This window comes from Carassius carassius, chromosome 16, assembly GCF_963082965.1.
Source record: "Carassius carassius chromosome 16, fCarCar2.1, whole genome shotgun sequence".
Classification (NCBI taxonomy): domain Eukaryota; kingdom Metazoa; phylum Chordata; class Actinopteri; order Cypriniformes; family Cyprinidae; genus Carassius; species Carassius carassius.
Window position 1 is genome coordinate 17,064,529 of NC_081770.1, and position 14,565 is coordinate 17,079,093.

At 36.4% G+C, this 14,565-nt stretch overlaps 1 protein-coding gene across 1 annotated transcript; it reads left to right on the top strand.

Moving 5' to 3' along the window:
• The first annotated feature begins 2,594 nt into the window (after positions 1-2,594).
• Positions 2,595-4,774, top strand: LOC132159723 (ADP-ribosylation factor-like protein 4C). Its single transcript, XM_059569312.1, has one exon. The coding sequence runs from the start codon at positions 3,173-3,175 to the stop codon at positions 3,749-3,751; it is 579 nt and encodes a 192-aa protein (XP_059425295.1). The 5' UTR covers positions 2,595-3,172; the 3' UTR covers positions 3,752-4,774.
• The last annotated feature ends 9,791 nt before the right edge of the window (positions 4,775-14,565 follow it).

The window sequence follows — 14,565 nt, forward strand, 5'->3', positions numbered from 1 at the left end:
AACCTCAGGCAGTTAGAGTCCCGGTGTCCTCTGTCTTAAAACACTTCCTCATTTAATTCACTTGCTGTACGAGTCAATAACTTCTGAATGAATAACACTTACTGGAATGTGACATGCCACACTTAAGGAATTAGAGACTATACTATATTGTAGTATATGTGGTGCACACTGTATTAGCACACCTTATGTACCTTAAAGCTTTTATAACAGATACCATATAATCAATATTGAAGGACTCTTTGAATCATTATTTTATTAAGCTAATAAAAAAATGTCACCCGACATTTATCTAAACGTAGGTTAATTGTTAACATTTGTATTGTACGTGGTCTTGACTAATTAGCATCTAGAATCTGTCCATTTAAAGTGTACAAAAAGCATACTGACTCTATCAAATAAAGATATAAAGCCTATTACAATTACTTACTAATACATGTTAGCATGTTGCTTAGCTAACAATGTGGTACTCTTAACATAAAAATACATAGCACACAGCAATATTGCACAAAGTCTTTCTTTAAAATTAATTTGTTTTTACTGAAATGAGGTACATAGGTACAGCCCTGTCCCAAATGGCAAACATTTTGAAATATTTCTGGTTTCCTTTTGAAATCTTAATTTCCTTAAAATGCTGTTTAGTTAGGCAGCGTGCTTGGTTTTGGAACATATTTGCTAGTAGGCCTATGTAGCATTTTATTTTAAAGTCTAGCTCTTTCTTTGAGGACCATATAAATGTGAAGCGGGCTTTGATCTGGATTGAATTGTTCAGCCACAATAAACCATTCCAGCCTCTCTGTAAGACCCACATAGTCCTTCCTGAGCCCTTTCCTTCCTTTTAGAGGACTGTCAGAATGGCAGGAACTCACTATTTTGTTTTCTTCCCTAAATCCTTTTTGTATTGACATCCTTACACACACATATACACGTGTACACACATCCAGACAGACTGGCTTCAGTCGGCTTAAAACCTTTGCGTGTGTGCTGTAGGGTACATTGTGTGAGACTTTGTAAACCGTCATCTAAAAATAATGTCAGAAATGACTAAACTAATTAACGTTATCAACATCAGGCGTTAGTAATTGTGGTGAAAGCGATCTTTTATCTAAACGTGAGCACCAATAATTTTTACTATTTTTGTTGTTGTTATTTCACAAATACAATAGTCTTACATTTTAAACTGATGTGGATGAAAAAGTTTTTGGTCAACACATTATGTCCTCGTGTAGTAAGTAAATTGATGTTCACTTGTTCTGGGAAGGATCCTCTTTTTTTTGTTAACTTCTGCAATCCTGACATCTACTGGCAGAAAAGTATAACTACAGTCTTGGCAGTCAACAATCCCGCGTAAACATTTAGATTATGTAATAATTCCCCAAAGATAAATACAATTCTTAAAAACATTGTAATCATTCATAGTTTTATACATATATCCGTGTGAATATGATACATTTTTCCCCACTGAATAACAACAGAAACAACAACAATAAACAACTTGAAATAAATAACATAGCATGCAGTTAAGTAAATTTGAAGGTTTTTTTTTCACAACTACATCTCTTTAACTACTTCCTGGATCATGACTGGTTTTTAGTGATCTGCTGACAACTGTACAACAGTAGCTATATGTAACACACACACACACACACACACACACACACACACACACACACACACACACACACACACACACAAATGTAGGTTCGGGAGCCTATGTAAGCTGCACTCATTGCACCGTCCCAACATAAATCATTCCAGCTTCCTGCACCTCCTCATCTCATCCTCTGTTTCTGTTATTCTCCCTCAGTGTAGTACCACAATGAGGAGGTTGAACTTGGAGCTCAAGCAAACCCTCTGGTTCGAGCCTCCAATAAGGACAGCAAGCCAAGTTCGTTTTACCATTAACCATCAGGACTGGAAAGAGGTTGCTATAAATGTATTTTTACACTAGGTGTCAGCAGACTCATAAACAATGTTTTGAGTCTAATGGGTTAAAATGTCTCACCATAATACTCATTAAAAGATTTTAATGAATGTTACTTTTAAATTTTAGCACTCACTATTCTACACTATTATATTCTAATCTAAAAAAATAAAAAATAAATTCTAACTACCTTTCTAATCTTTTTGTATTCTATTTTCTTTTAATTTATTATACAATTATAAAAAAGACCTAACACTAGCTTGCTCTATTTTTTTCTATTCTATCTGTTTTCTTTTTATTTATTATATTATTTAAAAGCCCATGCTACGTGTACTGTGTTAACCTAACTGAGACTTGTTATAGCACTTATATATCATTGCTCTCTTGTTGATTTTGATTGCTTCCATTGTCCTCATTTGTAAGTCGCTTTGGATAAATGCATCTGCTAAATGGCAAATGTCACGACTTTCACTTTTCACTTTCATATAAAAATACATATATATCTTTTAATATTAGTTTAAATATATAAAAGCTTAAGCATTTAAGTTTGTTGTTGTTTTAGTTTTTTTAGTCTCATGATGTACTTGCGGTGGCTTTGCATGAGGTGTTGTGAAGTGAGTTTATGAACTGGTGTCTCCATGCTTCTGCTTCCCTGTGTGGGAGGAGTTCACACAGATTTGTATTCCTCATGCACACGCACAGACAGCAGCAGCAGCAGCGCTTCAGTTTGAGGCAGAGCACAGCGGGGAAACCTCCATCTACTCTCACTGACGGCTTGTTTTTATCACCACTGAGGAAACGCCTCGCTCCTTGACCTTACTGTCTCTGATTTATGCTGCGTGGGGAAGAAATCTGATCGGGCTCTTCGTAAAACATACAGAGGAGACAAACGGTGGTCTGCAGTCTGCAGCACAACATATCATCTGAAAACCGGAGGAGAACCCAACGCCCTTCCCAGACCGACCATGCATACCTGCCTGGGTTGATGTGTAATGGAGATCAAGAATGCCTGTATGGTTTCGCGTAGATAAGTATGGATCATTGACACATTGAGGTGCCTCTCCTGTGCATGTTTTTTGGATCGCTTTACGGGATCTTAACCTGGTGGATTTTCCTTCAGTCTCCAAGTCATCGAATTTGAAAGCTAAATAACCAATGAATCGGGAGCCTGGAAGCCTCAAGCTGGTCTTCAGATGCTTGTAGATTCAAGGTTGCTATGTGATTTATTAATTGTTATACATTCATCATAAAATGGGGAACGGTTTCTCCAACATTGCTGCATTCCAGTCCCTGCACATTGTGATGCTGGGATTGGATTCGGCCGGTAAAACCACTGTACTGTATCGGTTAAAGTTCAACGAATTCGTCAACACCGTTCCAACCATTGGCTTCAACACTGAGAAGATCAGACTCAGCAATGGCACCGCCAAAGGCATCAGCTGTCACTTCTGGGACGTCGGTGGCCAGGAGAAGTTAAGACCCTTGTGGAAATCCTACAGCCGCTGTACGGACGGTATTATTTACGTGGTGGACTCCGTAGATGTCGACCGACTTGAGGAAGCCAAGACGGAGCTGCATAAAGTCACCAAATTCGCGGAGAATCAAGGAACTCCTCTGCTGGTGATCGCCAATAAGCAGGACCTCCCTAAATCCCTGATGGTCACCGAGATCGAGAAACACCTGGCCCTCCATGAACTGAGTCCCTCCACCACGTACCACGTCCAGCCGGCCTGCGCCATCATTGGCGAGGGTCTCCATGAAGGGATGGACAAACTATATGAGATGATCGTCAAACGAAGGAAATCGCTTAAACAGAAGAAGAAACGATAGACAATTACAGATTTGTAGAGACTTTAAAGGGATAGTTCACCCAAAAATGACAACTCTGTCATCATTTACTAATCTCATGTTGTTTCAAACCTGTGTGCCTCACCTTCTTCTGTTTTTGTCCATACAATGAAGGTCAATGGGGTCCAAAACTATTTGAACACCACTGACTTTCACTGAACAAAATCATGAAAAAAAATACAATAAAATCCTCTTTTTGTGTATTGTAGTAAAAGGAAATTTGTACAGGTTTGGGATGACATGAAGGTGATTGGATGATGACAGAATTGCAATTTTTGGGTGAACTAAATGTTGCCATTAAAGACATGATGGGTTTTGCCTTGGTGGGCAGGATTTGGTAACACTTTACAGTAACTTTCAAGAATATCAAAATGCTCAACAGATCATTAATCAATGTACATTTATAGTGTCTGAAACATTCATAAATATTAATGTTTGATTCTACTCGAACTCTTGATCTGTTCAAAAAGGTAGCTTAAATAAAAAGACGAAATAAATGATAAAGAGTAAATTAAAGTAATAATTGCTTGTTTTGCAACATAGCAACTTTGCCTCAACCAATGGCGTAATTGCTACGGAAAACAATCATTATTTCTGCATTCGGTTTTGGTGCTGCTTGTTGCGCAGAAATTACACACTTTAAGCATGTTTCTTATTGAAGTTATTCTTGAAAGTTACTATTAAGTGTTACTCTGGATAAAAAAGTGCTTAAATAATATGCTTACATATAGAACCAAAAACGTAAATAGCAAAAAAAAAACAAAAAAAAAAAAAACGGAGAACTAGTCAATAATTTAAAATGCATTAAAGTAAGAGAAAAAAAAATGGGCCGGACCCATGTTGCTGCTTGAAATTAACTCCATAAATATCGATAATAATCGTAATCGCCTGTGCTTTTAAGAAACCCTGTATGAAGATTACTTTTGTTATGAAATCATTCCTTAAACTGAATGCCCACAAGCACCTGTATGTGAATTTAAATGATTAAAATGATTATTTTGTACATTCTTATGCTCTTCTTGCTTAATTAGCAGTGCATTTAATCATAAAATTCTGTTTTTCTTTTTAAAATTCAGTGCCCGACAGGCCTCGACCATAACCCATGGAAGCTTGTCTCCACCATAGGATAATAAAACAGTAATGCAGAGATTTCTTTTTTTTTTTTATCTCATATTTTGGACTTTCTCACAATTCTGAGAAAAAAAGAGGCAGAACTGCGATACATAAACTCAAAATTCAATGAAAAAAAGTAAAAATTACGAGCTCTAAACTTAGATTTCTGAGAAGAAAAAAAAGAAGTATAAATTGCGAGATGGAAACTCAGAATTTTTTTTTTTTTTTAAAGCCATAATTCCGAGATGAAAAATCAGAATTCTGAAAAAAAGCCACATTTTTGTCAAGTCACAAAAGTTTCAGAGTGTATTTCTAGTATTTCTTTTTTTTTTTTTTTTTTTTTTTTTTTTTTAGAATTGCGAGGGAGAAAAAGTCTGAATTGTGAAGTAAAAATGTTGCAAATTACCTTTTTTACTTATTTATTTTTTCCCATGGCTTAACAAGATACATTTGTTTTTTATATAAATGCTACCTTGAACTACACTCAGAGGTTGCTGTATTATGAAACCATGTAGTGAAATGAAGACTATTTATGCACATGATGCCAAAAATATTCAAAATAATTTCTCCTGAAATATACACAACACGTGTAGCATTTTGTTGGTGTGCAACCTGACCTAAACACTTCAGAAAAGTCCGCATTCAGCATTATCACGGGCGGCGAGCCTGTTTTCTGTAATTAAAGTTGCCGTTTGGTACAACAGCAATCACCGTTAATTTTCTGAGCTGTCAGATCTACATGATTTCACAGCACTGGACGATGTAAATCCCTTTGATTTAACTCCAGACTGGCCGAGGCCCACACGTGCTTGCGTTTGAGCGTGGCACACTCTCGGCAGCAGGATAATGACTTTTCAGTGCTCAGCGAGATTTCAAATGGATATTAATAGGAGAATTCACCCATTTTGTAATTAGAATAAGCCACAGTAGGCCGGAGAAATCCCTCTGATGGGGGTGTGACTGGGGCGCTACACAACACCTGCTGGGTGGGCATAAACAGATGTGTCCACATGGAAACAAAAATGTACTTGTACAAGGCTGTACTGTGGTTTTAATGAGAATATGCTTGATTTTTAAAAAGTTTTAAAGACCATTTTGATTGCAAGATGTCATGCTACTCTGTGGTGCTGTTTTTTATAAATGACTTACACTTACAAAAAAAAAAAGGGTGCTCAGCTATTAATAATGGTTCTAATAAAAGCAAAAAAAAATTATATATAATAACATACTTTTTCTTTTCAAATATAAATCTATTTGTAACGTTATAAATGTCCTAATATCTTTACAGTCACTTTTGATCGATTCAATGCATCATTGCTGAATAAAGTATTACTTTTTTAATAGTAGAATATCATGGTTTTTTTTTTCGCTTTTTTTTTTACAATATTTAAAATTGAATTTTTCAGTTTAATGATGTTTTTAATTTTAATAACATCAATGTTTTTCATTTTAATAACATCAATGTATCAGTTGTACTAATATTCGCAATACTGCCAATTTCGCTGTATTTATGATCATATAATTAGCCTTGAAAAACATAAGAAATTTCTTTCAATGAAAGAATAATATAGTAAATATAATAAACTTTGTGCAAAATTATTTTCAGTGTATAAAACCAACCTTAATACAAGATGATCATGAACTAGACTTTTATTTTGTCTTTTGATCATCCTCATTTGTCATTGACCCATAAACCAATATAGCTGCTATGTCTGTATACTGCCTCATCTCTTTGACAATCACAGTAAGTGTGCGACCTAATTTCAGCCACATTAATTACACATCATCTAAATAAACCCATGGCCTTACGTGCGAAATTCTGGAAAGGTACATCAAAGGATGAAAGTCTGGCTCTGAATAATCCAAAAACCCACCGAGGTCACACAAAAGATGATGCAGATAATTCATCTCAGAATCCACCTTTAAAAAACTCCATGCTTTGGGAATGACAGGCTTTTTTTGGAGCAGGTAATGGGGTCCTATAAATAGACCCTAATAATTAATGTGGCACCCACTGGAAATCCTGCAAAAGAAATGGGACGCTCAGAGACGATTGAGTGGTTAGTGTTGGACAGTCCAGAGTGTCCCAATGCATGATTTGTTTTTTTTTTTTTTTTTTCAGTGAACTTACTGTGAATTAGTCATATTTTGTTGTCTTATCATGCATAAAGGCATGGATTACTCATAATTTTATTTATGGAAATGCAGATAAGGAAATCTCTGTTCCCAAGGATACTATGCGATATTATCAGTAAACAACACTCAGACAAGACTCACGTCAAGATTGTTGCCAGCAACTGGAAGAGAAATAAAAATAATAATAAACAATGATAGGTATAAAACATTATTTTGATGTATTTTTTACTATGGTAACCTTAGTTCAGAGCATAATAGCTACTATTAAAATAAAATCATAATAAATATGGGATCTCCTGACATAAATTATATGTATGTGTATATGTGACATTGTTTGCAAATATTTTATTGCATTGATTATGGTTGAATGTGGCTTTCATGGCTGCAAATGCAATGAATTTTTTTTAATTAAATTAAATATATTAAAAATATCAATAAGTATTAATGCAATTAAGATTAAACAATTAAAATTGAAAGTTAAAATAAATACAATTTAAATGTGGCTTTCAGTTATGGCTGCTTAATACAAATAAGTAAGATGAAATAACACTAAATAAAAGAATACAAATCAAAATAAAATAACGATAAAAAAATATATAAAATGTATTCTAATAAAATAAAAAATACAATAAAAATACCAAGTAAAAAAAAGATAACATTTGCAATTAAAAATAAATATATAATATGCAATTATATTGTATTATTCTGTGTTGAAAGAATTAAATATTTATTTTACATGCCAGACAGACTGAAATACATTTTATTGTTCCCACTTTCTTTAATTATATACTACGCACGTTTATATATACAATCACATTGTTGAGCTGAAGGATTTATTGCTATTTGAACTTTCTCCTCATACAAACAAGTTATTAAAATGTCATTTGTTACTCTGAACATGCAGCCAGTGTTTTGTTTTACTGTCCGTAATGAGTTGTTTGAGTAATCGCATGCAAATTGTATGTTTTTATGGAGCACAGAAAGTCCTATTTTGAACTCGTAAGAGTAAGACTCAAAATGGCCATGAAGGAGCAGGGAAAATGGCAATTGTGTGTTTGAAAGAAAGAAAAAAAGAATATTTATTTGGGTCATATTGAAGGATTTGTCTATTATTAAACCCAGTTTGCTGTACGCCTCTATCCCGGTTTTCTGTGTGAATCCATAAAGCTTTCAAAACACACCTGGAGAAGCAGCTTTTCAGTCTTTGTGACTGAAATATTTGGGAGTTCGTTACCTGTCGTGACATGCCTTCTCGTGATTGCTGTCTTTTTGTATGACACCTGTTTTTACTGCTCGTTGCTTTCCTCTTTTAATCTCTTTGTAACTCCTTGTTCTCTTCTCGTCCAAGCATTGTCTTTCTTTGTCCGCTCACCCACTTTTAGACTCGTCATTCTGCAGCTAAATAGATTGAAATAAGTGGAGACGTCTACGGTAGCAGAACAGATAAGAAATGGGGTAAAGCCCTCTAGAGACACACACTACAGTGGGTCGCATGGGAAAACTGATGGTTCACTGGTCAAATTAACTTCAATGGGACCTGCTAGTAGAATAGCCTTCAGTAAATGGGGCATCCATGAATATTGTTCTTTGGTGAGCCGCAGATCCTGTCTTAGTTGTTGCTAAAAAAATAAATAAATGAAATAAATTATCCAACTTTGTCTAAAAACAAACATAATAAACAATATTGACCTTATTTCTTAAAATAAACTGATCAAGGGGGAAAAAAACTAAACTATTGTATATTATTATTATTATTATTTATTTATTTTTACATTATCATTGTCATTTATTATTTACACACCGTGGCCCGAATTCACAAAACATTTTATCTTACCACTAAGAGTTCTCCTAAATAGCAGTAAAAGTTTTTAGCAAAGAGTTTTCTCTTAAAACCTATTCACAAAGTGTCACGTACGGTGATAAAAGAAACAAGGGAGAGATCTAAATGCAGGTACGAGGTTTATTGAGGGGCAATCCAAAAGAGGTAAACAGTCCAGGCAAGGTCAAAACCAGAATATCCAATAACATAACACGAACATACATACAGAGCAGACTCAGGGAAGTATCACGCATACGACATACAACAAGGACTCCGTGACAATAAATAAATAGTGTAAAATGTTAGAATCTTTAAAACAAATAATTGCATGGGAAAGTTTTCATAATCTTTCATAAAAACGTAGACTTTTCGAAAAACTCATTTTTGTTGATGTAACCAAGGCCACACTGAACATGGGAGTAAAATATTAGCCCACAATATAATACATGCACTTTTCATAATCCCAACAGATTGTCTTTTTGCCTCTCTGCCTTTTCTTCTACTTTTGTTATCACGCAGAAACCAATATCTTCCACCCAAACAGAAATCTATCACTCCGTTCTGTTCTTGTGCCCTACTTTCTCACAACTTCTTCAATCCCCCCCCACCCCACCACACACCTTCCTGTCATCTTTTTCGGTCTTCCTCTTTCATCCAATGCATCATTCATTTCTGCGCTCATGGATATGGAAGATGCTGCTTTGCCGCCGTGTTTGTTTACTGCATATTGTTGAGAACTGATTAATCCTGCTTAGTAGTTCAGTGCCATCAAGTCTCTCTCTCTTATGTTTATCTTCTCATCCTGTGTGGGTGTTTTTGCATTCGGGCCATTTAAATCATACCGTCTGGATTAAGTCTATGGGAATGTGCCATATATGCTAACATCAGGGCTGTCTTAAAAATACAATGGAGCTTTCATGTTTTGTTGTCAGTGCTGAGCTTCCAGGGGATTTGTGTTTTGTTTTTATGGCACACTGTGCTGTGCCTCGGGCCTTTGTGCTGAAAAAGTCATATCAAAAGGCTTTGATTGGCGATGAGGTCATATGACACTCATGTCACACTATGCCAACAATCCAGTATCAGAAACCAAATTCAAAAAAACTGTTTCCAATGTGTATACAGGCAGTTGATCAGAGAGAGAGAGAGATGGAAGACATAGAAAAAAATATTACATATTGTTTTTTAGTGCCCTAAAGGGTCTCGGTCAACCCTATTACTGAGACAGGCCATTAAACTAAAAGCTCTTCGTTACGTAACATACTTGTGACAGGCTGCAGTTTACTGCTGTCCCACAAGGTCACTGACATTTGTTCTCAATAGCAATGTGTGAAAGAATTTCTACAATTTGTAGACAAACAACTCCATATTATCTCTTGTTAAAGGCTAACATCCCAAACTATGATACTGGCCAAGAATGAGAATGTTACTGTTGAAGAACATTATTTTTAAAAGTAATGCATTGCAATATTGCATTACTCTATAAACTGTAACTAAATGCATTACTTAGCTACTTTTAATGGAAAGCAATGGAATGGAAAGTAATACATTATGTTAGTTTTGCACTACCCGAGCTGGGTTTGTGTTTTTGTTTTTAATAACAAAAAAGTTATATTTTTGGCAACTGTGAAGGTCCTTTTACAGTGAAATGAATAAGCCTCAGAATAAGCCTGAAGTAACTGCATTTGCCTTTGGACCTCACTCCCAGTTTCTCTCAACAGTAGAGCTTTCAGTGAAAAAAAAGAAGAAGTAACTTAGGTTGCTTACTTTCTTGCAAATTTAAAAGTAATGAGTTGCTTAACTAGCTACTTGGGAAAAGTAATATGTATACATAGCTCACGTTACTTGTAATACGTTACTCTCAATGCCACAGTTTTTTTGCTAATTTATTTGGTACACAATCCAATGTACAAAACATGTATTTCAAGCGTGCTCAGGATGCGCTGTCATTTACAGCTCCAAGTCAAATTTAAATCCACCCTTTTCTTAATTTCACGCACCATTTTACTCCCCTGCTCCTTCGCACGAGTGCTTGTAAGAGCGTGTTCAGACAACATGGAGAGTTCAGAGATGGGTTAATCCCTCCTTCCCAGGTCTGTGGCTCCACATGTGTCTCCCAACTCAGTCGTTCTCTCTTGGTAGTTTTGAGTGTGTGTTTCTGCAGAAACATGTTTTATTTGCGTCAGAACAAGAGCCTCATCTGAATACTGAAGCTTTGCAGTGTATTTCATTATCACTTTAATTAGGAGAGCAAATTAATCATTTGCCTGCTGTGATGGGTGAGATGCCATGTTACAAATCTTCTTTTGATCACCATTTCATCTCATATTTGGGATATCTCATTCTTACCCATCCATTCATTCTTGAAACCGCTTATCTTATGTAGGGTTGTGAGCCATTCCTACCCATTTGGGAAAAGGGGCAGCTTTATCCTTTGAATGTTTGATTATGTATGCATAGATAATCAACCACTCTTTATCACAAAATCACACCTTTTAAGGCAGCAACAAATTAAGGAGATGTTGCAGTACTAGCCAAAGAAGGTGGATAAGACACACTAAACCCTGCCAGCCTCCAATGCATAATTTGTCCAGTACATCACCATCAAAGCCAAAAGCATTTCATAATGTCAACAATCTGTAAACATATTCCTCCTGTCTCAATTTGTAGTTGTGTGTTTTTCATCTTAATGCTCAGGACCCTCTTTGGTGGTAAATGCCAGAAAAAATGTTGGGGACGTGCAGCTGTTGTTTCTGATGTGGGTTCGTTGCTGTAAGTTCCTGGCTGAGTGTCTGAAAAGGTTTGGCTCTCCTACCAGCACCCATGTGGTGACCATATTCACAGACTAAACACATACTTTTAAAAGCATGCAATAAAACTGTTAAGCACATACATATATGCACGTTAAACTATGGTAAACACCTAATTTCTGAAGGTCATTGAGTTTGAAATTAAGTAATGACATAAAACAGTGCATTTACTTTACTATACTTCCTGTCAAACACATATCACTGCTCTTTCCAGGTACTAGGTCAGTATTAGCCTGGTGAGTTACATTGATCTTCTTGGAAGTTGTTGAGAAACCCTCAGCTTGAAGGAGAAAGGAATCTTTAGCTGTAGTCTGGAAACGTGCCATCTCATTCACTCAACAACTGATTCTGGGAAAGCCGACAACATGGTAGACTCTTGCAAGCAAAGCAAAACTTTCTCTCCGGGCATCTTCGGTAAAGTGCAACAAAACCCTTACGTTAAGTAAAACCTAAATTTTTCTTGAAAGGGTATCATGATGGATAATGTTATTAAAGTGTTTTCTTAACTAAAGGAGTTTGTTCTAACCAGAACCTGGAAATGGAAGAGTTTACAGCTTTCTATAAATCTGTGTGCCATTTTCTGTGGGGCATTTCACTTGCTTTATCCACCAACATGAGTCATTGTACTTTGTCTGAAGTCTGGTCCATCTTATTCTGGACAATAATTAACCACAGGTTTGCGAGAGAGTTTCAAAGATGGCCGTTGTCACAGTCTTGCGATCAAAGATAGCCTGATAGAAGTTCAGCATGTTCATCGCACAGTGTGTTTGCAGTTACGACCCACATTTACTGACCAACCAGTAAAAATGCGACATGAAAACCTAATATATAGAACTGCTTACCTCAAGCTCTTATTTCTACCACTTTCTCCGCTCCCACTTATTTTCAGCACACATAAAACTACAACTGTCAACGTGTGATTCATTATGCTCTTTTTGTTTACCACTAGTGCATGCTAATGATGTTTTATTCTTCTATAGAAACGTGAGTTGTAGCCTACGAGTCAATAGGTGTCATCATCGTACAGTCTACATGCATGTTGTACCCAAGTTGATTAGACCTATGTTGTACAGTGTGACCAGCAGTGATCTTATAGGATTGATACGAAACAGGATAGAGCCCTAATATCTTTTAAGGTGACTTTCACTCAATAACTTTTGGTGTGGAACAATGGTATTTTATAAACCATACTACACTTGAGAGATCTAGAATACTGTTCAAGTGTTCTCCAGTTTGGTTTGCAAAGTGTGAAAGTTACTTGGACTAACTGGTACAAGTGGAGAGGTGTGGAGTCAAACTTGGATTTGGACCAAGCAACAGAATACTCTTAAGCCCCTTTCACACTGCACGTCGAACCCGGCAAATTGCCCGAGTTTAGTCCCGGAACGAGCGCTGTGTGAACAAAAGCCAGATCTAATGCCGTGTCGTAGTGATGACGCATGTTATCGCGCAGTCCTTTTACCAGGTGTTTTGAAGGAAGATCAACGTTCGTGTCAAAAAATATGTGCAAACTGTAATGAAGCAGAGATCAGTTAGTTCCTCACTTTCCGCACTGACGCTGAGATTGTTCACTAGCTTAAGTGAAAGTATAACTTGCCTAACGTTTTCGACTCCTACATTACACGTCACGCCCTGATGTCACGTTTTGTTAGGGGACTTTTACGGGTTGTGTGTGAAAGCACGCACATATTCCGGGTAATCACTGGCACAGTGAAAGTGCAAAATCTAACGACCCTGGAACAACTTCCGGGACACATTACTTGTGTATTTGCCGGAATTGCAGTGTGAAAGGGGCTTTAGTTTCTATGAGGCATTCCTTGACTGCAGTATCCAAGTGCATTCCTTTTGGTAGTCTCTGCATCTTGATCGCTGTCACTGGCTACGTTTACATGCACACTTTGTGGTTCAATCGGACTGAATTCATTACGATTGATGAATCTGATTGTAGTGTTTACAGGAATGCTAAATAAAGTGATTGGGTTGACGTGCGGATTTATATGTCACAAGCTACAAATCGGAATAGATTTTTTTGACGTGCACACTGCTCAAATAGTGAAAGTGAAAAGTGAAAGTGACATAGATAATATAGAGTTTCTAACTGTTTGCATATAATAACCACTATCTGCTGCTCATATTTATCATGATAAAAAAAAAAGTCCCTCCCCGTGCCCAAAACGGGTTGCCTGTGGATGAGTCTCTAAAACAAGGTTGTCCTGCTCACTTCACAGTTGCCGAGTGAAAGGAGAGTTTTATAATGACAGGACACGCATTTATACAACACTTTATTCAAAAGGAAGAGCCGCTTGTTCCGTGCGTCATACGTCATTACGTTATTTCTGCGTCATTGCACATGCGCATTCCTTTCAGTTTCGTGGTTCAATCCGATCGAAATTTCATTCGGATCGAGCTCAATCGGATCGATTAAGGTGTTTATATGAACGTTTTTCAGTCCGATTGAGCTGTCAATCCGATTACAAACTGATAATTTGGGTGCATGTTAACATAGCAATTGTGAAAGTTCCTAGAGAATCTCAAACAGAATAATGCAATGAACCTTGTAATCTTTGTTACATTACTAATTACTCATTACTATATTACATTCTTTCCTTAATTCTTCTAATACTTTTTTCCTGATGACACAAAATCCATTACTTGACTACTGTAAATTTCATACAGCTAGCAAGTAACATTGGAGCTTAGATTCTGAGTAAGCTCCTGGCCTTTTTTTTATTAAATATGCACCAGGGCGTTTGTGAAGAGTCAATAAAGGTCCACAGGTTAAACCGTCTATTGTTGAAACGACAACACAAGTAGTAGCAAGGCTTGCAAACATCACTCTCCCTATCCTCACCTCTCAAATCAGTGTTCTTGGATCGTAGAATCAAGGATAAAACGGGGGAAAGTACTACTAAAATTAAGAA

Excerpts from the sequence above, each read along its gene's own strand:
- LOC132159723 (XM_059569312.1), top strand. The coding sequence starts at position 3,173 with ATGGGGAACGGTTTCTCCAACATTGCTGCATTCCAGTCCCTGCACATT.